At 37.2% G+C, this 26,955-nt stretch overlaps 2 protein-coding genes across 10 annotated transcripts in view; both read left to right on the top strand.

Moving 5' to 3' along the window:
- LOC132126530 (pleckstrin homology domain-containing family A member 6-like) overlaps nt 1-22,042 on the top strand; it is a 97,444-nt gene extending 75,402 nt beyond the window's left edge. For 6 of the 9 annotated variants that reach the window (XM_059537812.1, XM_059537807.1, XM_059537811.1 and 3 more), the window contains 20 exons: nt 687-1,139; nt 1,872-2,370; nt 2,632-2,718; nt 3,066-3,119; nt 4,456-4,536; nt 5,239-5,307; nt 5,412-5,492; nt 5,697-5,846; nt 5,937-6,032; nt 6,501-6,612; nt 7,567-7,703; nt 10,283-10,465; nt 11,320-11,383; nt 11,588-11,673; nt 11,902-12,075; nt 15,602-15,751; nt 15,872-16,005; nt 16,369-16,511; nt 17,322-17,418; nt 19,653-22,042. In XM_059537812.1, coding sequence (XP_059393795.1) covers nt 687-1,139; nt 1,872-2,370; nt 2,632-2,718; nt 3,066-3,119; nt 4,456-4,536; nt 5,239-5,307; nt 5,412-5,492; nt 5,697-5,846; nt 5,937-6,032; nt 6,501-6,612; nt 7,567-7,703; nt 10,283-10,465; nt 11,320-11,383; nt 11,588-11,673; nt 11,902-12,075; nt 15,602-15,751; nt 15,872-16,005; nt 16,369-16,511; nt 17,322-17,416 — 2,848 coding nt within the window. In that variant the 3' untranslated portion in view covers nt 17,417-17,418; nt 19,653-22,042. The remainder of the gene's footprint in view (nt 1-686; nt 1,140-1,871; nt 2,371-2,631; nt 2,719-3,065; nt 3,120-4,455; nt 4,537-5,238; nt 5,308-5,411; nt 5,493-5,696; nt 5,847-5,936; nt 6,033-6,500; nt 6,613-7,566; nt 7,704-10,282; nt 10,466-11,319; nt 11,384-11,587; nt 11,674-11,901; nt 12,076-15,601; nt 15,752-15,871; nt 16,006-16,368; nt 16,512-17,321; nt 17,419-19,652) is intronic. The other 3 variants (XM_059537809.1, XM_059537814.1, XM_059537810.1) reach the window with 3 other exon arrangements.
- A 1,758-nt stretch (nt 22,043-23,800) lies between these two features.
- LOC132126518 (vesicle transport protein GOT1A-like) lies at nt 23,801-26,657 on the top strand. Its single transcript, XM_059537794.1, has 5 exons — nt 23,801-24,197; nt 24,472-24,563; nt 25,611-25,789; nt 25,999-26,062; nt 26,204-26,657. Exons 1-5 carry the CDS (start codon nt 24,173-24,175, stop codon nt 26,243-26,245), a joined length of 402 nt encoding a protein of 133 aa, XP_059393777.1. The 5' UTR covers nt 23,801-24,172; the 3' UTR covers nt 26,246-26,657.
- The last annotated feature ends 298 nt before the right edge of the window (nt 26,658-26,955 follow it).

Here is a 26,955-nt window from a genome sequence, read left to right as displayed (position 1 = left end):
CATAGTGAATGCCGTAAAAGTCACAGAGTTTCGTACTATACCAGCATGTTAAGTGTCATTAAACACTTTGGTCTAAAATGACCAAAGAACACCGGACAAAGACCAGGCAATGCCAATTTTACATGTACTACAAAGTGAATATGACAATAATAATATAACCACATAGTGGCCAACTGAATATAGTGTAGCATAGTTTGAAGTTGTTCACTTAAGTGCATCCATGTTTTTTCTGTGTCTGCACTCAGGCACCAGGTTTTCATCAATGTTAAAATAAAAGTCCCGTTTACAACTTATCGGCCGAACGATAAATCCTATTGGCCAATGCCAAGAACGAAAAATATTCCAAATTGAAATGTAGCAAATGAGTCATAATGACTACTTCCTTGAAAATATTTTAATGCTTTTATGGAGATCTTAAAAGTGTGATTCTTGTGGAGTCAGAGCAGCATATTTCAAGCAGCCAAAGACACATCTGATGAAAATTTATGCAGAGCAATAACTAAAGGAACACAGATGGAACACAAGTGCATACCATTTATGCTGCTACCCTGATACTCTGGAACAAACAGTCCTGCGCTCTCCTTATATATAAAAAAAAACATTTAATCAAATAGATCAAAGGCTTTAAACTGTTTAAGACAGTGTTTTATATATGTGTTGTCTCTCTCTTTCCTGCTGTTCTGCAGAAATAAATCTGATCCCGTCCCGACAGCAAATGAAAACGACATGGTAGCCAAACGCCTCGAGTCCAATTCTCATGCAGAGAATGGCGAGAGGCCAGATATCCAAGAACCTGTCAAACACGAGCTTAACGGTGTAGAAACCAGAGACACCACACCCAGCACCCCAGTGACCCCAGTTACCCCTAATTTAGAGGGCAGGATGGGGGAGAAAGCAGTCCCGGTACCCCATCACCCCAATGGCTGGGGTAGCTATGGTCCTCCGAATGGTTCAAGATACCAGTCCCGAGAGAATATGAGGGACATGCGCGAGCCGCATGAGGAGAATGTGGTGATGCGGAGAGGCTTTGTGCCCAGGACGGCACCGGAGAGACTGGCCCAGAGGAAGAGCTCCATGACGCAGCTGCAGCAGTGGGTCAACCAGCGGCGGGCCCTGGTGCCTCAAGACGACAGCCGCAGGTGAGGTCTAGGTCTGCTTTCATAACCTTGTCCTCTTCTTATCAGCAGGGTTATTATAGTTTAGTTTTTATTTATTTATTTATGTTGGTGTCCTTTTCACTCTGTGAATGTTAGTTTAAGTTTATTTTTATTTTAGTTTTAGTTTCATTACAGTATTTTAGTACTTAGTTAATAACTAAATAAAACGGGTACAATTACTATACTAAAAAGGTAATTTAATTTAACTAGAATTTATAGTCATTTTTACTTTGTCTTTCTTTTTTTCCAGTAATGTAGAGGTCAGTAAAATTTTGTTTGTTTGTTTAAATTAATGCTTTTATTCAGCAAGGAAGCATTAAATTGATCAAAGTGGCTGTAAAGAGTGTTATAACATTACAAAAGATTTCTGCACAACTGTTTTCAACATTGATAAGAAGAAAAACTATTTCTTAAGCACCAAATCAGCAAATTAGAATGATTTCTGATGATTCACGTGGCACTGAAGACTGGAGTAAATTGTGCTTAAAAATTCAGCATTGTCTTCACAGAATTAAATTATATTTTAAAATATATGAAAAATTTGTTTCAAAACAGTTGCTTGAAAACTGTAATAATATTTCTGTTTTTGCTATATATTTGATCAAATAAATGCAGCCTTGGTGAGTCTACAAAAAACCTTACTGACCCCAAACTTTTGAATGGTAGCGTATTTTTATTTAATATTCTGGTAATAATAATTCCACTGGTTTTTAGTCCATCCAGGTACTACACAGTAAACCGGGCTATGTCAGCAGACTATTACGGTGTGTATAACGGCCCTCCATATGTAGACGACTATCCCCTCTACCCACCTGGTGTGCGACCTGAGAGCATCTGCTCCATGTCGGCTGCATACAACCGACCACCTCCTCGCTGGACCATGGAAGAGAGAAGGCGTTCATTACGAGACGGACCCTTATATGGCCAACCTCAAGACCCTCAGTGGATGATGGGACCCCAGGGTCCTCCCTATTACTCCCAGTTGGACTCAGCGCAGAACTCTATGAGACGGCTTTCCATACAGCCCCGTTCGCGGTCGGTTCCTCGTTCACCCTCCTCTTCTCTGGGAGGCCCCTACTCTCCACACAGCTTCGCCTCACCTGCCCGATCGCCCAGTGTCAGGTTTGATCAGGGACCTGGCCGACTCAGAGAGGAGGGAATATATGCTGACCCCTCAGTCTACGGGCTCCGCAGGTCACTGAGCTCACCTAAGGTAAAGCATCTGTCAAACAACTAAGTATCCATAACCAGAGTATCACATGTGAATGCTTATTTATTTACAGATTATTTGAGATTTTAATGGCTATGTTTTTCTTAAACTTTGTTTCTCATGCATACTTATGACATTTACAATAATTAAGTATACTTGATAATTGATATAGGAATATTATATTATATTATGTTGTGTTATATTATATTATATATTGCCTTCTTTGTGGCTGACTTTAAAATGCCATAATTGTTCTTGTTTTAGTATGATTTCCCTGGAGATAGACGCTCCTACAGCCAGGGAATGTACCACTACAACTACCCAGCATCCCCTTCGCTCCATAGTAAAATGGTAAGTCAACACTGTAAAGCATTTGTGAATGTGTTTAGCACGAAGCACACCATTTGGGGCCTTCTCTATAGAGAACCAGCAAATCATGCAATCACGTGACTGATAATTTGTATGTGCAAAAGATCAAGTGCACTAGTCTGGCTATTGAATGATGGAGACTGTGTAATAATCTGTTGTTATGAGTGTGATGCACTGTGCTTTGCTGTGATTAGCGATGCCGTGATCAGCATGTGTCTGTCCTCACCTGTGTCTCGGTCTCCGTCTCTCCATCTGATGCTTTTGCGTGCTGTATGCTGCTGCTGGGTTTGACACACTGGGCTTTGCTGCTGCCTCACTGAACACATCAGGAGGACATTTTAGACGTGCAGCTTCAGAGGAACCTGGAGTACCTAGATCAGCAGGTAGGAGATTCAATGCTGACAGCACATATTAGCTCTCGTCTGAAACCTAGTGAGCTGCTCAACAAAAGGGATTTGAAAAGAATGTTCATTATGATTAAATCTGGAAAATGTATATTATTAATGATTTTCCATTTTAGTAAGGATGCTGCTTTAGAAAGCAGGCAATAGACAAGAGGCAGCTCACTAAGTTTTCCAACAGAGCTTTTGATTGTTGTCTTCACTTTAAAGAGATGATAGAGAATAGACTGACTGTTGTTTGGTTGCCCATGTCAAGACATAAACAACCATGCCATTAATGTAGTCACGGTCCCCTCAAACATTTTTCCTGTTCTCATTGTCTTCTCCTCTGTGTGTCAGTTCTCACACTGACTTGAAAGGGTTTTCTTATTTTATAACAGCTGCATGTTAACATGGCTTCTTCGTAGCTGTCACTTGGGGAAGTTGTCACGAGGGGGTTATATCCCAGGAATTGTAACGCAATTATGTTTATATATTTTATTTTTTATATATGTTGGTTTTGACATCTTGATCAAAAAGTCTTAAATTAGAATGCTTTTTTGTCAGTTCTGGGCAAATTGTCACCTTTTAAATATATATATTTTTAATTATTGATTAAATTTCAGTAATAATTTCAATTACAATTTCTGCCAAAAATGGGATATTTCTCTGTGTTACCAGTTTTGCTGTTTTATGAACTGTTTATTGTTTCATATTTTTACTGATTATATTTTTTCTGATATGCCTGTTATAGGATATTTGATGCAAGCCCTAGTGAAAAATATATACAGTAAATTGTATTTGAAATGCATTTATTTCATTCTAAGTATACTAAAAATACATTTACATATTTGTGTGCTTAATAAAAAAATAAGAAATATATGATGCACAACAAGTATTCCAAATAACGTTTAATTAAACTTTTTTTTTTGTATTAGTAAGTCTCAGGCGATATGTCAGTGAATAGATTTGAACTATACTTATTTAGAAACAAAAATTCAGAAAACCCATCACAGGTTTGAAAAAACTATAAAACAGTTATTCTAAATTGTACATTTAGAATTTATTTACCGTATTTTTCATCAAATACAGGTAATTGCAGTCTAAGTGAGACTTGTTTCAGAAACATTAAAACGTATTTATTGCACTAAATCTTTTTAGCGGTAGTGTAATGACCGCTAAAATAAAAAGTAAAAAAGTGTGTGAAAGTGAGAAAACTTGCCCCGGTCTCTACTATATCCTCGACGTGCTGTGGACATTGCAAGTATAGTTTTCATCAAAGTCGCCATACTCAAGGTCAATCATATAGCCAGGTGAATGATGGTGTGTTCTGCCCTAGATGACCGATGGTGATCACCTAATCAGCATGGTAACCAGATTGGTTGAGCGTTCCTCTCCTCGAGCAAAACTATTCTCACAAGTAAGAGAGTCGAGACTCTTCTAGAGAGACAGGCTGCTGTTCTACCTGCTATTCCCGTGCTACTGAACCTCAGTTCAGCCTCTTTCTGGCAAAGACTGGCTCAGACATGGCTGTTCTGAGGCTGTGACGGAGCCTGGCTCTCTCTGTGCTATCCGGTCGATGTGGCATGTTGGATGTGTTGATCGTGCTTTAGGTTTAAGTGAACTTAGGTTTAGTTTTAAAGCCTTACATTTAAGTTCAGCTATGAGAGCCACAATCTGCAGTTTCTCTTTGGTTTTGCTTTACTTTGAGTATCTAAATCCTGCCATTTCCAGTGCTTGTTTGCCCAATATCACATCCTCTATTGTGTGGTCATTGTGTGTCTTGTCCACTCATGCCATCAAGCAAGAAAGCCATTTTCAGTGTATAGCCTTCGCACTGTGGGGCTTATCATTGACACAGCATTTTGGATGGTTTTTGTTGCTCAATAATGCAAACAGCACATTGCAATGGCTAATACCTATTTCTGGTAGCTATTTAATGATTTAAAAAGTTTTTGTATTTACTTATTTGAATTCTGAGCAAATAAATCAATAACAGTTGTCATTTTTATTAGTATCAGTTTATTGTTCATTATACTATTATTTTAAATCTTTAAAAAATGAGAAATAAAAGACTCATTTTCACTAATATTTCCATTTTATCCATTCTCTTTGATTATAGGTGCCTCCATTCCATGATGTGTACGGTGATCTACATCCCACACTGAAGCTTAATGAGATTGAGACCAGTGTGAGTCACTTTGTCTGATCAAAGACATACATAAATTTGCAACTTTATAAACGATTGTCTTTCACATAACAGACCCATGAACAATTCATTTTGTCTCTGTACAGAAACTACTGGGCCGCTTGTGTGAGCAGAACCGACTTGTGAAAGAGCAGGAGGCTGTAGTTCATCGTTTGCGAATGGAAAAGGTTCATTTGTTGCTTTTAAGAGTTATCTAAAAAAAAAAAAGATTCCTGGCTCAACATCAAATATAATATAAAATACTATTAAAATATATTTTTATTATATGAAATAATTAATTAAATACTTAACATTAAATGATCAATTTAAACCACATGATTATGCCTAAAAATGCTGCCCTTGCTCACTTGACTGTTTTCTGTATTATCCAGGACAGTCTAGAGGGGGTGCTGGTGGCCACACATCAGGAGATGGAGCTGTACAAGAGCCAGCCGCTAGCCATGGAGAAACTTCAGCTGAAGAAGGAGAGTCTACAAAACAAGCTGATTAACATCAGAGGAGAGCTGTCTCAGGCCTCCAGTGTAAGAAACCAGACAGTTATGAAAACACAATCTAAGCTAGTAGAATTAATTTAAATAAATGTTATTTCATTTGTTAATTGTATTTCACAGGCCCTGACCACCACTCGTATGGAGTTTGAAGCACTAGAGGATGAAGTAAACAGCATCCACGGTGACCTGTGGGAACAGCTGAACGCTGGAGGCCAAGTATGATACAGACTTCACATTTGTCATCATCATCATTAGTTACCAGGGAACCTTGAACTCTTAAACTACAAGCCCTTAATGACTTCTGCCATCTTTCTATTTAGACAAATCATTTATTCATGAGCACATGATATTATATGTTTTCATCATACGAATGACCTCCATTGCATTCAGCACTGTCATGATCATTTTACATGATTGATTTACCTTGAGGGCATTACTGTAGTAAAAAGGTGACCTTGATGATACAGAATTAATTTGAATACTAAATTAAGATCCATTGCAATTATCTATTTAATGCAACAAGAAGTCCTTTGAATGGAAATGAATTATGCAATCGGTAATTGAACAGCATGTGAATCTCTCATTAATTATTAATAAGAATGACTATGCATTAATGTAATGATCCTGACAGTGCTTCAATAATGCATGTGTCTTTTCTCTTTCAATGAATCGCTTTCCTTCCAGAGTGAGCTGGTACACAGGCACATTCAGAAGGAGTTCTGGAGGGTTCAGGATGTTTTGGAGGGGCTGCACAAGAACAACCCGTCTCGTGGCACGGACACGGCCAAGCACAGAGGTCAGATGATCTGTTACTGCACAGTGTCATGCATAATCTCTGTTCATTTTGGCACTTAGAAATGTGGTCTTGCAGAGCAGAAAAACAACTTCTTTCTGACCAGTTTCTGGTAGGGCTGTGCACGATCACGATCGGCCGATCGTTAATGCGCATCTCGTCAGTAAAGCCGGTTCTCTAATCAGTGGTAAATTCCATCAGGTGCGTGATTTCACATAGAGCAGCTGTTACTACACAGAGCCATTGTTAACTGAGAAGATGCGCAAATCCACGTTCATTTTCAGCGTTTATTTGCGCATCTTCTTAGTTAACAACGGCTCTGTGTAGTAACAGCTGCTCTATGTGAAATCACGCACCTGATGGAATTTACCGCTGATTAGAGAACCGGCTTTACTGACGAGATGCGCATTAACGATCGGCTGATCGTGATCGGCGCAGCCCTAGTTTCTGGTTATGAATTTTTTTTAAATGCATGTTATTGATCTTATTATGAATGATTATTTTATGCATGTATATGTTTCATTTTTAAAATTGGATGGTAATTTTTAATTGTGTAATTTTAATCATAACCAGATCATCCGGTGAAACGGTGCTTCTATTAAATGACTTTTCCAGTCATTTAGTCTACATAAACCCTGTCCCATTCTTGCAATCAACTGCAAGCTCACATTAAGATTTGCCCTCAGATTGTTCCATATTTTCTCTGTACAGAGCTGCAGTTTTCTTATGTTGAAGAATATTGTGAGAACGCTTTAGCCTGCTGTTGCAGTAATGCTGCTGCAATGCTTGATGTATAACAAGAAACAGAGACCAGTGTCATTTGTTTTATGATTTGATTTTTTTTTTATTGAAATACAACTGTAGCAAAGAAGAGCATATTATAGGGAAGAATATTAGGTTACTTTTGACATCATGACATAGGTCCTTAACTCTATTATCTGTCTCTGTCTCCATTAGCCAGTGGAGCATCCGGCTCTTTCAGCACAAACAGTCCTGCGAGTCCCTTGAGTTCAGTGAGTCTGACGAGTCCTCTCAGCCCCTTCTCTCCTGTCCCTGGCTCTCAGGCCTCTCCCACTAAACAGGTGGCCACAGAGGTATTTCACACAGCATTACTCTTCAATGAAAGTCTTACTCATTACAGTGTACAGAATACAATACAGCAGCACATTGTTCTGCTTCTCCTAATTAAATCAAGTCTGATCGTAGGATTCGCTATTTTTGTTTAGCCTGAATTGTTTCTGATTCGAAAGAAATTATATTTGCTGTATATGCTCATTTAAAGAACCTCTTACCATAGTCTTCTGCCATTGAGTTGTGGTGATAACTTCAAAAGACTTTTATTTTGTTAAGATGCCATTGTAGAGTGCAACAGTTATGTAAGTAAAAGTCCCACTCATTTTCTTCATAGGGAATACATTTCGAATGATAACGTTAACTACAGATCTACTATGAGTTTCAAGGATGTTAATTGATGTTATATGCATTTAAATCATCAGCCTGCATTAATTCAGATTATTTTGTAAATAATCATGTATAACAGTGGAATTCCTGGTAAAATACTTCATTGACCATGATTCTGAAGAGAAATTGTCATCAATTGGAGAATTTCAAAAAAATAATAATAAACTGCAGCCTAAGCACCCGCACTTCCATAAATCACTGCAAATTATATAATAATGGGAGTCTCCCTATACTCTCAAAATATTTAAATATTTGTAGACATAATTTGTGTATTTTCAAATAAATGTAAGTCTAGAAATATGCTATTTCTATATGCATAGTTAGAATATTTAAATCAATAGTTTTATATATTTTCTTCATTTTCAGTTTGATTATGTGCTTTACATTGCTTCATGGGGCTGTGGTTCTTTCCCTCATTAAAGGGATACTTCACCCCAAAATGAAAATTTTGTCATTAATCAATTACCCCGATTTCATTCCTAACCCGTAAAAGCTTTGTTCATCTTCGGAACACAATTTAAGATATTTTGGAGGAAAACCGGCAGGCTTGTGACTGTCCCATAGACTGCCAAGTAAGTTACACTGTCAAAGTCCAGAAAAGTATGAATGACGTTGTCAGAATAGTCCATCTGCCATCAGTGGTTCAACCGTAACATTGTGAAGCAACTAGAATACTTTTTGTACACAAAGAAAACAAAAATAATGACTTTATTCAACAATACCCCTCCTCTGTTTCTCTCCACTTTTTTTAAAAGCTGAACAAAGACAGCGTATGCTCTTCTGAGCCATCTGCCCCAGAAGGATACAATTTTATACGTACCGTATTTTTCGGACTATAAGTCGCACCTGAGTATAAGTCGCCTCAGTCCAAAAATACATCGTGACGAGGAAAAAAACATATGTAAGTCACTCTGGACCATAAGTCGCATTTATTTAGAACCAAGAACCAAGAGAAAACATTACCGTCTACAGCCGCGAGAGGGCGCTCTATGCTGCTCAGTGTAGACTACAGGAGCACTGAGAGGCATAGAGCGCCCTCTTGTGGCTGTAGACAGTAATGTTTTCTCTTGGTTCATTTCTCTCGGTTCATGTCAAATTAATTTTTATTATTAAGTCGCACCTGACTATAAGTCGCAGGACCAGCCAAACTATGAAAAAAAGTGTGACTTATAGTCCGTAAAATACAGTATATTTATGCTTTGAATTGAAAGAAAACAGTGCAACCTTGTGGGGCGGATGACTCAGAAGAGCGTACACTGTGTGTGTTCAGCTCATAATAAGTGGGGTAAGTGATTAATGACAAAATGTTCATTTTGGGGTGGCTGTTAAGGCTGTTAAGTAGACAGTCATGCACCTTTGTCTTTTGTCTGAATTTAAAATTATTTTCCCCTTCAAATCAAAGTTTGTAATCTTTTGATTCACCTTGTAGCTCTTTGGTATGTTTCATGGCTTATAACTCCTAAGCAAACACTTTTTAAAAATCCCTTTGAACGAAATAATTAAGAAAATTGCTGGCTGCTGTTGCACTCTATTGGCTTGTTAGCATAAGATAACGCACAAAAAGCTCAACCGGGATTTGAATAAATCTAACTGGAAAGATGATTAAATGACCTGAAATGGGATTCATAGATTATTTCTGTCTAATACATGTTTTCTGGGTGTATGATTCAGTTTTGTTTTTGTTTTGTTTGTTATTTAGTTGTAGGCACTCTTATTAACGCTTGGTTGTGTGTGTTTGTTAGTACTCATAGGTGACCCACTCCCACAGTGAAACACTACCAAAATTTACTCAGAGTTTTACTCCGTTTCTGGTTTCTAGCACATGGTGTTTATTTAAAAGTATCAGCTCCTGACTGAACTGCACATTTCCAGAATTTCTGTATTAAAACTGATGGCCTAAGCCTTTTAACCCAGCTCACAGTTGCCTTTGCTAGCAGAGATTTGCCAAAACCGCAAAGTACATGTATGGGTCGTGTGCAGGTCAGTGTTTATTAGTGGTTGTGGTGAGGTTGTGGAATCCATGCCTATATGCTTCCCATGATTCTCTCCGCCCGCCACCTGGCTTAGTCGCTCCTGATGCTCAGCTCTCTCTCCACTTCTCGATCCTTTCTCTTCTCTCCTCCTCTTTGTCCTTCTTTCTTTCCCTATCCATTTATTTCACTCTCTCTGCCCAACTTCCTGTTTTTTCTTTTCCCTTGCCATCCTATGACAGGAGGTTGGTCCTCCTCGACCTCCACTTCCTAAATCTTACCAGCCCCTGGAGTCCTCCCAGTCCTTTCCCCCCTCCGTTCCTCCCCTGCCCTCAGACAGCAATGCCTGGCTACGCAGCATGGGCCCCCATTCAGGCATCCATCAGGAAGGCTACAAGGACGACGAAGAATTCCGCAGCAGAAAGGTACCTCAGAGAGGCGGCCTGCACTACGAGAACGTCATGCCATGATCATTTTTACAACATCAGCAACATCTTTCTTTCACCTGGACTTATTAACTTCATTACTTCCCTTTCTTTCCATTTCACTATTTCACTTCATGTTTGCATTTACCTATTTATGATTTTATCATATGTTACTTTATCTCAAACTAAACGCCATCTCAATATAACATCTGTTGTAAGATATAGCAAATATTAATATAAATAAGTCAGATAGAGTAGCTTGTCTTCCAACTGCTCCCATTCTCCCTCCACCATGTGTGTGTGGTAGACAGATCAAGTTTCCTCATTTACACACTTGTGTAGTTGCTCCATTTCTGTCTTTAGTACCTGTTTTAATTGAGCTTGCTTTTGTCTGTGCTAGTGTTGCATTTAATCAAGCTGGTGACAGCACGCTGTCATGTGTAAAAGTGCTTCCATTGCTTTAATTTATAGTCATATTTGCCTCAACAACCTCATGCATTTACAGGCTGCGATTCATCACGATGTTAAGCAACCTTTATAAGCCCCCACTATGCCCCACGCTGCCTGTTTTTTTTTTTTCTTTCTTTTTTTGGAAAAATGGTTTCCTGGTTTCAAAAATATAGGTATGGGATTGCTAAAGGCATTTAATACAAATAAACAATAATATGAAACCAATAAGAATGGATCAGATTAAGAATCAAGTAAGATTAATTAAGATTCATATAGATTTTTTTTATCCCGTCAGGATATGGTGGGATGGCTGGTTTTAATTATGACAGAAATCCCATTAGCAATCCTGTACATTCCTTTAGGATATTTTTACTAGGGTTTACATTTGCTATGCTCTGTTCCAGCACAACTACAACTCTCAAGGAGAAAAGATCAACAACTTTGATACAGAATCCAACCAGAATAAAGGTACGAACAAAAAAAAGGGCTTACATTTTTCTTGACCTTTCCTGAGCATATGAAGTTAATTATAATCTGAAATATTATGGTTATAGTATGGACAACTGAAAAACTCAGTACTCAGAAAACTCGATTTTATTGCCTTGCAATGTTGCCTGCCTAAAAAAACTAAGTTTAGAAAAATAACTAAGTTTATTGACTTTTTCCTTGCAGTTGGAATTGTTCCACCCAGGACCAAGAACAATTCTAATGGCGTCCAACGAAGAAATGGGAAGGTGTCCAATGGTCACATTTCCAGAGTAAGTTAAATCTGGGCTAGTAAATTGTTTATGTCTTCAATAGTAGTTCCACGTTTTATGAGAAAATATGAAGAACTATAAAATATAACCAGTACCATTAGTTTTAATCAATGTAAATGAGTAACAGATTCAAATTATGGGATCAGATTCAGTATGTGTAGGACTAGGTGGCATTATAGGTAATCTTTTATAAATGCAGCATGTAATGGTGTTGGATATGTGTCCCAGGAGAGGCCAAAGAGTGCGGTGTTCCCAGCCGAGGTAAAGTCTAAAATGAGTGTGGAGGAACAGATTGAGAGGATACGAAGAAACCAGAGCAGCTCCGTCAGAGACAAGAGGCGCAGCCTCAACCTCTCCAGCAATCAGAACATTGATGGCAAATCTTCTACTAACTACAAAGTGGTTAGTATCATGCTGTTAAACACCTTTTTTTCTGAACTGAAAGAGTGATTTCTTGTATTAGTGAGTTACTCTAAGGCTGGCTGGTTATCAGTGAACCTTATTTACCTCTACCTCTTAGTTTTGAGACACTACAGGTAAAACACTACCAGCAAAACAACTAAGATGTTGTGCTTTTTAGCTTCCAAAATACATGTATGTGTTTATTTTTTACTATAATTTACTATTTTTTGATATAACATATATAACACATTAAATGTAAGAGGAATTTGACCACGCTTTCATCCAGGTACAATAGTCTTAACATACTGTGACTAATCAGCTGGTTAAAATTAGGGCTGCGCCGATCACGATCGGCCGATCGTTATGCCCATCTCGTCAGTAAAGCCGGTTCTCTAATCAGCTGTAAATTCTAGTGATGGGATTTATGGCTCTTTGAGGGGATCCGGATCTTCACGATCCGTTCCTTTCAAAAAGCAGTTCAAAAGAACGACTCTTTTGGCTCTTTTTAAATATTTAGTCAGTTTTAAGAAGCCAGCTTGGGGGCATCTCAGTTTATCCTGGAAATAATCACTGGGAGGAATGATGAGGTGAGATTTGTAGTCAAATAATTAAAACTCAGATATCACACACCAATATCTGAGTTTGAATTATTCTGAAATATTGATTATTACCTCATTTGTCATGTGTGGACTATATTCCATAGGGTTGCACAAATCCCTCTGCTTAGACAGTGACATCACTATTTTGGATTTACCTTTAGTACAAAGTGTGTGTGTGTGTGTGTGTGTGTGTGTGTGTGTGTGTGTGTGTGTGCGTGTGCGTGTGTGTGTGTGTGTGTGTATGTGTGTAAAGCTACGTTGACTTATGTTATTCATACAATACCTACTCACAAATAAACATCAAAAACAAAGCCGGCTGCAATGAATTTCTGTGCAAAACAGCTTTTACTACAAACACTTCCACACAAGAACATTGTAATCACACAAGAACATTTTGATAGAAAGCAAAAAATATTTAAAGTAGATAAAATTAGAATAGATAAAATGGAAATGTCTACATACTATTACTACTGTAAACTTTGCAAATAGGACATCAGCCCCTTCAAGTCAATGAACAATAACAAAGTGGGCTGCAATGAATGTCTGTGACAGCTGACAATGACAGAGGCACGCAGGGTTTTTTTCCACTGGAGTACTCACGTGAAGGATGCGTGCACAACTAATAACTAATATCATCAAGCTATAAAGGGTTTGCCTGCGCTGGGTGCGCCTCTCCCCCTATAACTGTTCTGTCTCGCGGAGGAGCTCATTTGTGTGCATCTGTGTGAAACACGCATAGGAAAAAAGAACGACAGAAAGAACGGCTCCCCTCCAGCCGCAACTCGGCTCCCATCGTTCATGTTTATGAGTCGTTCAAAAGAATCGGTTCGTTCGCGAACGTCACAACTCTAGTAAATTTCATCAGGTGTGTGATTTCACATAGAGCAGCTGTTACTACACAGAACCGTTGTTAACTGAAAAGATGCGCAAATAAACGCTGAAAATGAACGTGGATTTGCGCATCTTCTCAGTTAACAATGGCTCTGTGCAGGCGCGGAGTTTGCGGGGGGGCAGGGGGAGCATTGCCCCCCCTGGTGGCTGAAACGGGAAAGTAACTGAAGTAGTTCAGCCCAGTGACACGAGATGGGCATGCAAGTGGAGATGTGTGAAATCAGTGAAAAGTCACTACTCTGCGATTATGGAGTGTTTGAGAGAAATTAGTGAAGAGGGAGAGAAGTGGTCATGTGTAGAGAATTGTGTGACTGTTCATTTTTCCCTCTTAAAATGTTTTATATGTTTCATGAAGTAGGCTACAACAAAATGCGAAATAACTTGTTTTTAATCACTCTCATTGCCACAATGTGTTTCAAAAGTGGAGAGTATTGTGTGACTGTTCATTTTTCCCCTCTCAAAATGTTTTAAATGTTTCATGAATTACAACAAAATGCGAAATAACTTGTTTTTTAATCACTCTCATTGCCACAGTGTGTTTTGAAAAAAGGAAAGAAAAATGTTAAAAATCTTTTCGTTTTGGTTGAAGATAATATTTTAACAGTGCAAAAGTGGTCCACATTTCATTGATTAATTGTGTTCGAACGAAGATGCGATGCGAAGTCAAGTGGCTGCTTATGCGAAGTAGCCTACCTGTTTACAAATATGATTGTATTGTTGTAGTGTTTTTTTTTGGGTTAAAAATAAATATGTGTTTATTTAGCATGTTTGTTTTGTCCATATGTGCTAGTGCTGAGTTCCCCAATTGATAGGCCATGCAAGTCCCAGCTGCTACAATGATTTTTTTTTTGCCCCCCCTGGCTCGAATGTCAAACTCCGCCTATGGCTCTGTGTAGTAACAGCTGCTCTATGTGAAATCACGCACCTGATGGAATTTACCGCTGATTAGAGAACCGGCTTTACTGACGAGATGCGCATAACGATCGGCCGATCGTGATCGACGCAGCCCTAGTTAAAATCTGATCATATCTATCAGTAAAAATATTTACCCTGTTTGCCTGTCATGTCTTGCCTTAATTCTTAAAGGATTAGTTCACCGAAAAATGAAAATTATGTCATTAATGACTCACCCTCATGTCGTTTCAAACCCGTAAGACCTCCGTTCATCTTCGGAACACAGTTTAAGATATTTTAGATTAAGTCCGAGCGCTTTCTGTCCCTCCATTGAAACTGTGTGTACGGTATAATGTCCAGAAAGGTAATAAAAACATTTTTTTGAATTCTTTGAAGCATTGAAAATACATTTTGGTCCAAAAATAGCAAAGACTACGACTTTATTTAGCATTGTCTTCTGCTTTGTTTTGAACTCGCTCACAACAGACACAGAAGAGAAGACAATGCTAAATAAAGAAATAGTTTTTGCTATTTTTGGACCAAATTTTTTTTTCGATGCTTCAAAAAATTCTAACTGACCCTCTGATGTCACATGGACTACTTTGAAGATGTTTTTCTTACCTTTCTGGACATGGACAGTATACCGTTCACACAGTTTCAATGGAGGGACAGAAAGCTCTCGGACTAAATCTAAAATATCTTAAACTGTGTTCGAAGATAAATGGAGGTCTTACGGGTTTGGAACGACATGAGGGTGAGTCATTAATACATAATTTTCATTTTTGGGTGAACCATCCCTTTAACCCCACTATTTGTAAGGGTAAGATTTATTACATATTGAATTCTTAAACCTGTTATGATCATTCTGGCACATCACATTTCTCAAAAAAACTAAAAATCATCCAGTAAAAATATCTGAACTTTAACTTGAAATGGCAGCAAAACAGCAGAATATATTGTTGATATATTCTAAATATATAATAATGAATAAATTTATTGGGTGCTATAAAGTATATGCTTAAAACAAGAAAAAATATTAAATTCAGTGGTGTAAGACAACTGCAAAATATTCTATAAAACCATTTTGCAGTGTATTAAAAGTCACACCAAGCATTGAGCCAGTTGTTCTTCCTGATATCCAGGTGCGGAGGAGAGTAACAGCTGATGAGGTGGATATTAAAGATCTCGAGGCGGCCGTGAGGGGAGAAGGTGTGGAGTCACCCAGGCAGGAAATTGCTCGTCTGCGACGACAGGTGGAACCGGAACACTATGACCTGGACCTCAACAAAGAGGTTAGAAGTCACATGGCAGCACAGCACAATGAACAACAGTTTTTGTTGTACATTGTCCAGTTGTTTAATAATGGCTGATGTGAAAGATATGCAAGGACATTTGTGTCATTGTTTCTCTAGTTTTCCAAGCCGGATAAAGTCCTGATCCCTGAGCGATACTTGGACATTGAGCCCAGTACACCACTCAGCCCAGAAGAGCTGCAGGAGAAACAGAAGAAAGTTGAAAGAATCAAGACACTGATTGCCAAATCAAAGTATGATGCACATCATGCCTTCATCCACTGCACACTGAGTACCCTTTATTTAGTTTTTGTTCTGTCCGTCCAAACCCTTTGTTGTTATGCAAGAAACCATACCATACTTACTGAACAACTTTGGGACTGTCAAACTTCTAAAATGAGGTTGAGCTGTCAAAATACAAGTATAAGAAAACACCATAAAAGTCCAAAAGTTTACGTTTGTGTTCTTTGGAAAACAGGTTTGGTTTGGAACAACACTCAATAAACCTTGGCAAAATTTGCTCTTAGGTGAAATCAATACATGAAGAAATGACTTTAAATACGTCTGAGGTTATATATTTTTTGTTTTATTGAATATTAATATCTTTCTTTCTCCAGCCTGCAAAATGTGGTGCCGGTGTTGGACGGGCCAGTGGAGGGAACCAGTAACCCAGATCAGCAGCTTCAGGAGCAGGAGAAACGCATTGAGATTTCCTGTGCTCTGGCTGCCGAGGCCTCCCGCCGTAGCCGGCTGCTCTCCGGTGAGGAAGCCTGCCGCCCTGAGGAGCCTGGGCGAGCTGTGACCCCAACTGTCTGACCACTGTCTGACCCTCATACCCTTTCAATGTCACATGCTCCTCAATGTCCTCAATGCACACTTCACCACACTTCAGTGCTGAGGTTGCACTTTAATTAGAGTTGTTTTTTGACTTAGTTGAACTGTTAGATTTGTTATTAAATGATTATATTAATCTTTTTATTACAATATGTTTAAGAATTCACAACACATTTATAAAGCTTTTAGATAACATCTTGATGTGTCACCTCGGTACTTAAGCACACTGTCTAGTTCCATCTAGATTCACTGGGGATCTGCTCTAGAGTGAGATTTTACTCCGTTTAATGACTTTGAATATATTCAGGTTTGTTATCACTAAATTTTAAACATCAGAACATATATAAATTGACAAAGGCAGAGAGGACAAACACCAGTATATATAGAGATTTTAAAAAGTACAGTATATATATTTTTTTATTCATCATGCCTTTGATCTCAGTTTCTAGATTAAGATTTATGGACAACCAAAATGCTAAATAAATAGATAAATAAATAAATCATGCAAATTTTAAAATCATGCATTGGACTTTCCTTCATATATTTCTTTCATTTCATTCCATATTTTTGATAGTCAAAAATCCAATTAGCAAGGATTAAATTTGCCTTGTGGCTCTGTGAGAGGACAGTATACAATATATAACTACCTGTCTGTCCCACACTTCTTATTTCATTTGCTTCATGGCATATTTTTTCTTTTTACATTTTTTCCCCCCATAATTTCACTGCATTGCAGCCCAGTGCATCCCCAGTCCCCCTGCCTCCCAAACCAGCCTGGTCCCTCCCCCTTCTGCTGACTACTCTGACTCCTCCCACACCATGAAGGTGTGAAGGTGAGTGCCGCCCACTGCACAACAATCCCCGCCTCTTCCTTTCTCTTCCTGTTCCTTACACAAATTCTCTTTCTGGTCCTGCTCATTACTGCCCTTGCTTTATTTTACTTATAGTAGGGCAAGAAATAAAATGACAGATCATTGATGCTTTTACAGCACCCTGTTTAAAAAAAATTATAATTCTTGATCTTAAATAACTGCATATTTGTGGCTATTCTACAAACAGCTCTTGGAAATGTGATGACTGGCTTTTATTCTGTGTAATTCTTAACAAAGAGACTAAACAGACAAACATAAACAGAACATCTGCTATCAGCTCATGGCAAAAAAATTCAGCAATGATCAAAACCATGTGACAAGAATTTTAAAAAGGCAATGCTGGTGTTAGAAACTACACATTTGGATCATGTTGATCATATCGTAGTGGACCTTCACAAACACTAAATTTCTCTTGTGGTTCATAAACAGTTCATTAAAGACTATTTCCACCTGCTACAGTATATTCACACAGAAACCAGATGCATCTATTTTGCCAATAACTGTTGTAAAATGTGTTCACCTTATTAACTGTGGAGTCAGAAGCATACTTGACATAAGTGTACAAACACAGTTGCAAATGTTTAGCAGTTCGCATTGCAAAAGTGCAACCATTTTTGTTTTTTTGTTCTTTTCCCCTGAGTTCTTGAGTTGAAAAGACTCACATAGGTAATAAAGTGTGCCATTAAGCCAGATAATATTATTCAGGTTGCTATTTTTATAAACATCTTAAGGTTAACTATATAGGCTATATTTTCTAGTTATTTCAAGCTCTGAAATATTTAAGCGGGTAGCAATTATGAATGCTTTGTGTTCTTAATACACCCTTTTGCCAGACTCATACTGATGTGGCCTTTCAGCACACCACTACCCAGAAGTCTGTGTGGCCATGTTCAGACCACATGACTGAGAGTGCCATCTGGGACAAAGTCATTCTTTTTTTTGTTCCTTCTCTATGACAGAAAAAATTTCCATATAAGAAAATAATTCGCACTCATGTGTAATAAAGCGTCACCTTGATGGTGGCACATTTTCCATTATCAATCGCAGTCTGATACATTAGGCATTTTCTTCACCCAGAAATTAACATGCTGTAATTAGTAACTCACCCCCCTTGACACTCTGACCTCGTATGACTTTCTTCTGTGGATTACAAAATGATCAATATAATCTGTCGGGTTCAATATTGTTTCAGACACATTCACTCACTTCATTTGGACTAAAAGAGTTGAAACCTTCTTTATATATATATATATATATATATATATATATATATATATATATATATATATATATATATTGTGTGTGTGTGTGTTATACAGAAAAAAGTAATTCATATAAGTTTGGAACGACATGTCATAAGTAAATGGTGAATTTTTTTAAGATTCTGTCATTAATTACTCCCCCTCATGTCATTCCAAACCTAAGACCTTCGTTCATCTTCAGAACACAGATTAAGATATTTTTATTAAATCTGAGAGCTTTCTGACCCTTCATAGTGTAGACAGTGACATTACTGACACGTTCAAGGCCCAGAAAGGAATTAAGGAAATTTGTTAAAATTGTCCATGTGACATCAGTAATTTTATGAAGCTACGAGAGTACTTTCTGAGCCCAAAGAAAACAAAAATAACTTTAACAATTTATTTTTATCCCTAGTAGCATGAAGCATGTGTGTGCTGCTGCTAACACAGGCGTTCTGACGCAGAACCCGGATGTGCTGTGCCTTGTTTACAAGAACGCGTGTCGAAGACTGACAAAATTGTTGAATTAAATTGTTACATTTGTTTTCTTTGCGCACAAAAAGTATCCTCGTAGCTTCATGAAATTAAGGTCTAACCACTAATGTCACATTATTTTATACTATTTTAGACTATTTTAGCAAAGTCCTTACTACCTTTGTGGGCCTTGAACGTGATTGTTTCAGTGCTGTCTATGCAGGGTCAGAAAGCTCTTGGATATCCTCAAAATTTGCTTAATTTGTATTCTGAGGTTTGGAATGACATGAGGGTAAGTAATTAATGACAGAATTTTCATTTTTGTGTGAACTATCCCTTTAAACATTTCTAGATGCATTCACATACTTGCATAGTGTGGACCTTATAATAATTTTTTGTGTGTTAAAAAAAAAAAGAAATATGACAGTCTGATGATACATTTGTTCTCCTCTTCTCTTTGTTCTTCTCCCGTTTTCCCAGTTCAAGCTCTCGCAGCTGTCAAATTTGACAATGAACCCTTCTGAGTGTCCAGCTGACAAAGAAAAGTTTGAAAAAAAACACTGAACATCAAGAACATATGTTTTCCTCCACCAAACATTGTATTTCTTCGATTATTTACACAACACCATGCAGAGAAATATTTCTAAATGTTTGGATGTTTGCAGAGGGCTGTTCACGAGCGAGGTTATCTCCCTCCACATCTCCCCGCAATCCTCATTCGGAGTGTGTAACCCACACCAGAACTATGTAATTCAATTTATCATCTGTTTTGACTTGGTTTTCGGAGGATGGCAGTCATATTACAAAAGCTACAAACTAGCCAGGAAGTGGACGATGTTAACAGATTCATATCTACTCTCGGTCACATTACTGACTGGAGTTTATACAACAGATCCATACTACAAATGCTAGGTACAGCTGCTCAGGGCGGATTCTGCAGACACAAGCACGTTTGTGACTGGAAAGAGCGTGACGGAGATCGAGATGCGACCAGAGGAAAATAGCCATGCTTGAGGAAGTTGAAGAAAAAAACAGATCAAGGACTACAGCAAAGTTGTCAAAGCTCAGTTTATCTGTAAGTCATCAGAAAGAAAGATTCGGAACCGCTGGTACGATAACTATCTGTGTTCAGAACACAAGCCGCAATCCACCCCTGAGGATTTACGAATGGAACTCAGTAGGAATCTGGAACAATCGATGAATCCGTTGTTGTCTTGATCCGAAGGATGTTGTTGATGCAAGACGACTTGGCATTGGGCACTTCCCCCTCCATCTTCTTTAAGGCCAGACTCACTGTGACTCCTCCTGGCCTCCTCTTTTCCCACAATCCTCTCCAGTTTCACGATAGGGCTTGAGAACCCTTTTCCCGTCAATGTTGCAGTCTCTCAAACCATTGTCAGGCCTTTAAAGTACCGTGTGTATCTACAAAGATTAAGAAAGCATATATATTGATATGACTATTACTCTAATCTTTGCATCAAAGCCATGTGGACTCATCATAGTGCTTTTACTGCTAGGACAGTAGTCACCAAATAATGGTACCTAAATACTTGTGAGCGTGTGTGTTAGATTAATATGACGAGAAAGCCGAAACCATTGGAAGTGTCCTTAGAGTTGTAAGTCTGCTTGTTGAAACAATGCGTGTTCATGCGAGGCCAGCAACTTGCATTACAGCCTGTATATACTGACGTTAAATTATGTAACCTGTTGCCCCAACAGAATATCAAAGCCCTTATTTGTGGATCGCTGTCCCATTTGGATATTCATTTGGCTGTTTCTTTTCTGCTGTGGCACAGTTTTTGTGTAAATATAGATTGACATGGAATTAAATGGAACAATATTTTGGATTATTTTTCTATCACTGGTAATTACCTCTGTAATCAAGCAGCTTGATTATAATGTATCGTAAAGTAAAGAACAATTTGCCAAACCATATAAATCTCCTGGTTTGTACTTTGAGGTGATCTTTCCCCTAAACCTCTAAAATGCCATGCAAGTTGTTAGCCCATACTGTGCTTTCTGCTTGTCTTTGAATTTTGTTTTAATTTTTAAAAAATTTTTTACGTGAAATTAGTCTGTTTTTGGTCTACTTCTTGACTAAACATTGTCCACAGCTTGTGTACGATCTGTTTTGTTAGAATCAGTTTGACGAAACTCATTTATTTCTTTAGTCGAGAAAAGTCACAGAAATCACGCTGTACCCCTGAATCAAGCTAAAACACCGTATGAGATCTGGAAAAATGAATAACGTTCCACAGAAGTAGATTAGCCATCATCACTTTTAAGCAAATACAGCCCAGACGGGAAAGACAGAGATCTATTTTTATCATTTTTCAGAAAGAGAAAAACATGATCAACGCAACGCATATTTTTCTATGTATAATGAGGTTTAATTGGTTACATTTGTAAAATGATTCAAGAGAGTTTTGATCTGATATATTATGGAGATACTGATCGAGGCTGATATATTTTTAATTTATTGACCGAAACTTTGCAGCATCCTTTTGAAGGCCTTGTTTAATAGTCATTTTTATGTGTTATTTTGTACATAATTCGACAAAATGGTCAAAGTTGCAGTTGGACAGTCAAAGCAGAGATGTCTAATATTTGATTAAAAAATTAATAAATAAATTAAAAAAAAAAATGTAGCATATAAAGTGGGATTAACTAGTAAATCAAAATAAGCACATTGGTCTGTGTAAATATTTTTAAATCAAAACACTGTACGTCTTCATATTTACTGTAACTAATGCTATTTTAAAGAAAAAAAATGGTATTGCTTGAGCTATGCAAATCAAACAGAATAATACTTAATGTGCTTGCTTTAGAAAGTACCCTCATGCAATAAAGTGAATGTATTTAAAACCTTATTTTGTAATTAAAACTCTTTCTGTGTTCGTATCACTTTTTTCAGTACAGTTTGTACATTAGTAATTGTATTCTGACACGGTGTTCTCTCACTTCAGGTGAATGTGCTGTGAATGATAAACAAGCAAAATATCTATAATGCAATTGTTATTTATGTGTTATTCGCAGGGTCCAAAAAGCAATCTTTTTCAGGCTTTAACAGAGGACAGCTTTTAGATATGAGACACACTTTACTCCTAAAACTGATGGTTTTCTTTTATATGTCATTGCAAATGTGCAAATCCCAGAGGTAGACAAGGTTACTCTGTATTAAGTTGCAACAGAAGCTCTTTTCAGCAGCTTGTGAGGTAAACTAAATTAATTACAGCAAAATTAGGCATGTTTATTAGAAAAGTTTGACGCCTTAATCTTGTTTTGGCAGTTGGAATAATCCGCTATCAAAAACCCATAGTGTTGAGCCAGAAGTCAGTCAGTTAAACATTCCAACACGTTTTCACAGAAATCCCAACTAGATATTTATGACCACAATTGTTATTTTGCCATTGTCTCTTCTAAAAAGAAATCAGGCTTTGTGATGAATATTTGCTTTATTTATTTTACATATGTATTTAATTTGGGGATGAGACTTTACTGGAAAGCGACTATAAATTCAATGTTTTTTGACAATAACAGCACAGGCACAAAGTGAAAGCCAAGAAAATGTGTCAGCGGTATGGAAAATGGTGCTAATAAATATCTAACACTGTATATTTGTGATACACACTCTAATTGAAAGTATTAAGACTTTATGTTGTGAAGAAGAGTTGGCTGTTTATTTAGACAGTTCACTTTGTTGCATTTGTTAAACACCGGATGGAATGATGAAGAATGGGAAAAGGTATTTGTGTCATGGAAAATAAAGAGATTGTTAGAGATTGTTTTAATGGATAGCTGGATAGGAATGGGTTTTGGTTGAGGTAAAAAAAAAAAAGTTGGTATTGGTAGTGAGCTACATCATATGCTCATTTAAGGTCTCTTCATCAAGTAAATACATTTGTGGACATAAATTGATTTCAGCTTTTGTATATTTATTACTACAATAATTACAGTATAATTACATAATTCCTTCAAGATTCTCTACTCTTGATGACAGAGACACAAGGTGGCAGCAGTTGTGTTTTCATGAAATAAAAGAGAGCAAATCTATGGTGTGTGATACAAAATGAACACAGGTTTGGTTTCAGCTACAGACTGATATAAAGCATTGCCATGGGAAAAAGTATATTAGAAAAATATTTGAACTCTGAATGCTGTGGAAGCATTGTGAAAGAAAGGGCATTGTGTGATATAAACATAGAAATGTAAGACATTAACTTAGGAATTGTGAGTTTACACCTCGTTATTGTGAGTTCATAACTGCCAATTCTACGAAGAAAAATACAAATACAAAATCTGAATTGTGAAATAAAAAGTCCCCAAAAATGAATGCAAGATTTAAAAGTCAGAAATACATTTAAGATTATAAGAGAGCGCGAGTGGCAGAACACTCAGTAAAAAGGAAGAATTGTGAGATGCAAGTTATAAACTTGCAATTACAATTACAATTGCAATATAAACTCTCAGTTATGAGAATTAGGTCTGAATTGTGAGACATAAACTTACAATTGTAAGAAAAAATATTGAAATTATATTTTTTATTATTATTTTTAATTCTGTGATGGGAACAATTTTTCTTAGAATGCTGCTCTTGACCAATCAGGACCAAGTATTCCAACAAACCATATACTAACTTTGTTTACAATTATTTGTCATGCTAATAATGCACATTACATTAAGGTGATTAAAGTGCAGGGGGATATTAACAAGCTGTGAAAGGGTGTTGTTTAGGGTGGCAAGCTGTGGCATGTGAGGTAAGGAAATGAGGGCAGAGGAGTGAGTGGACACATGCTTCTGTGCATGAGTGATTGAACTGTGATAGAGTCTAGATGAGATAAAGTATCATCAGGCAGAAAGTTCTCTCTCATCAGTCTAATAGGTTTGGTTAATGTTCACCCTACAGTAGGGTTCAAAAGTCAAGCATTTGTGTGCAAGACACAAACCAGTAAAAACCAAGAAATTAAAACTGGGAGATCTGAGACAACAGAGCGGAAACCATGATCACAATCACAGAGTTTCAAAGTGAGTGTCTTTCTTTCACTTGAATATTCGAGCACTGTATGAGTTACAGTTCTGTACAGTTATAACTCAACTAAGAGACACTGCTATGTTCATCTTCACATGTAATGTAAATTGTTACTGCTTAATTAAATTAAAATGATGTAAATCAGTACATGAAGACATTTTGGTTTGCAGTGATTAGAAGATTTTCAAAAGATGCTCTATTTAAAAAAAAAAATCAGCTTTATTGACTAACTGGGAATATAGCTGTAATCTATTTTGACTTGGATTCCAGAAATCGGTGTGGGTCTGTCAGGATTTGGCATGTTCTTTGTACTGTTTGGGATAATGCTGTACTTTGACTCGGTCCTGTTGGCATTTGGAAACGTAAGTGCTGTACTTACGTTACAGACATGACGCAAGAAACTATGTAGATCTTTGGTCATGAGAACGCTTTCTTAAAGGGATAGTTTATCAGAAACTGAAAATTCTGTCATCCTGTTCAGTCTTAAAGGAGCATTGCGTAGGTTCTGAAATTTCTAACCCTTACTGACACCAGTGGCCGTTAGAGGAACTGCAGCCAGTCTCATGCTCATTCTCAGTGCGCACGCTCTTTTTTTTTTTTACTTACGAGGAGTGTCCGTGGGTGTCTGAATTGTGCTGGAGGCTGGTCGCTTCTTTCCATCCGCAGAGTCCATTTGAAAACACTATTGCCGCTGCTTACTATAATGGCTGGCGTGCCGTACGGTTGTAAGCCCAAGTAGACGAGAACGCGCATGACGTCACATTTTGTGAATTTTCGCGCCAATTCGGGCCCGACTCCTCCACACACAATTGAGCCTAAAGGCTGATAGAGACAACCGTGGTGGACAGTCGAAGTGTCATTCTTTTTTTTACATCATGGTTGGCTCTTACATGTACAAATGAAAACTCTATCTTAAAGATTTTTTTAAGTAAAAACCTCCACATAGCTCCTTTAAGTCACTGTTATCAAATATTTTAAGTTTTGAGAGTAAGAGCAAAAGGCATTTTACATTGGAAAAAAAGTGTATTTTTTTGGGTGAACAATTCCAACATTATAGTTTGGGTCTGTCTGTTTGTGTGTGTGTGTGTGTGTGTGTGTTATGTTACAAGAATGTGTTACATTGATCAAAAGTGACAGTAAAGACATTTACGTTGTTAAAAACATATATAAGTAAATGCAGTTATTTGAACTTGAAATAAATATTTTGAAAATAATAATAATAATAACAACAGTTTCATCACCATATCAGTATTTTTATTTTTTTATAATCTTTCACAGTATTTGAGTTTTTACTAAAATGAATGCAGCCTTGGAGGGCATAAAAGTTGTTGTTTTTCCCCCGTTTTTTTTTTTTCTTCATTCATTAAAAAAATAAATACAAATTTTAAAAAATGTTCCTCTGCTATCAGATTCTGTTTCTGTCTGGTTTGGCCTTCATCATTGGCTTGAGGAGGACGGCCCACTTCTTTTTCCAGAGACAGAAGCTCAGAAGCTCCGCCTTCTTTTTAGGAGGCGTGGCTTTAGTTCTACTAAGATGGCCTCGTATTGGGATGCTAGTGGAGACCTATGGCTTTGTGCTTCTATTTAAGTAAGTAAATAGTTGAGTCATATCCTGTCCTAATGTGCGAGGCAGACGCCTCCAAGATGATACTTCAAACCAACCAAGATGCATTTTTCCTAACTAATTGTGGAACCTTTATTTTTCTATACATGCTTTTTTCTCTGCTTGAATAGACATTGTTTTTAAATAGTTTCTTTCCTAAATTAGCAAATAACAAAATTCTGTATTGTTTGTAGGTCATTCTTTCCAATGGCTTTTGGATTTCTCGCAACAGTCTTAAACATTCCTTTTTTAACTATGGTATGGAAAAAGCTGCTTTACAATTCTTGGATCAAAACTTGATTTAATCTAACTACCAATTAAATTTAAGTGCAACCTATGCAATTAAACAGTCAAGGAGTGGCTAAATACTCTCTGATGTTTATATTCTCTCTCTCTCAGATTTTAAACAAGTTATCTGGAAGTAGTTCCTCAATGGTGTAAGAGCAGATGCTGGAAATCTGGAGGTGCTTTTGCAGTGAACTGTGCACATTTTAGTTGTTGTTTTTTAAGTATATGATGGAGAGATGTCAGTTTATTTTATTTTTAATATTTTAGCCTATTTACACTAGTTATACTTTATAATATGTTGAATAAACTGACCAAACATGCCCAATGTTCTACTCAAGAATATTTTAGCATTCTTTTATTTAAATACATATCTAAAAAAAAATCTGAATTTGAAGTGCACAAGACAAATGCAAGTAGATTTCTCTTGACGTGAACACAAACAAAAAGTAAAATGTCCTGTGATCTCTAAAAGCTTGTTGATGTGCCCTCAGCCCATCAAGTTATGAATACATATTTTAGAGCTTGCAGTGCTTTTCCAATCATCTTATTTCTATTTGATCTGTCTGCTCCCCCCAACTTCAATGAACTACCCTCAAATAGAAAAAGATATATATATATATATATATATATATATATATATATGCATTCTCTTGTCATTAGGGTTTGGAGGGTGAAGAGGGTTTGAATCATATATTTACATTTGTACATTTGACAGATAATTTATCAAAGTGATTTACAGTGCATTGACGTAAAAACCAAGAGGATCTGAATCTGATCCAAGTCCTCTAGAGTTTTTTATTTATTTATTTTTTTTCATGCAATATGCACATTTTGATTCTGCAAATTTCAGCTGAATTGTTGAG

The sequence above is a fragment of the Carassius carassius genome, chromosome 44, assembly GCF_963082965.1.
Source record: "Carassius carassius chromosome 44, fCarCar2.1, whole genome shotgun sequence".
Taxonomy (NCBI): domain Eukaryota; kingdom Metazoa; phylum Chordata; class Actinopteri; order Cypriniformes; family Cyprinidae; genus Carassius; species Carassius carassius.
The sequence above is the reverse complement of the archived record's forward strand: the minus strand, read 5'-3'. Positions and strand labels throughout refer to the sequence as shown.

Bases quoted from the DNA above. Each gene is read 5' to 3' on its own strand.
- LOC132126518 (XM_059537794.1), top strand. From the start codon at position 24,173: ATGATCACAATCACAGAGTTTCAAA. The intron at 24,198-24,471 runs GTGAGTGTCTTT...CTTGGATTCCAG, and splicing joins CACAATCACAGAGTTTCAAA to AAATCGGTGTGGGTCTGTCA. The intron at 25,790-25,998 runs GTAAGTAAATAG...TATTGTTTGTAG, and splicing joins GGCTTTGTGCTTCTATTTAA to GTCATTCTTTCCAATGGCTT.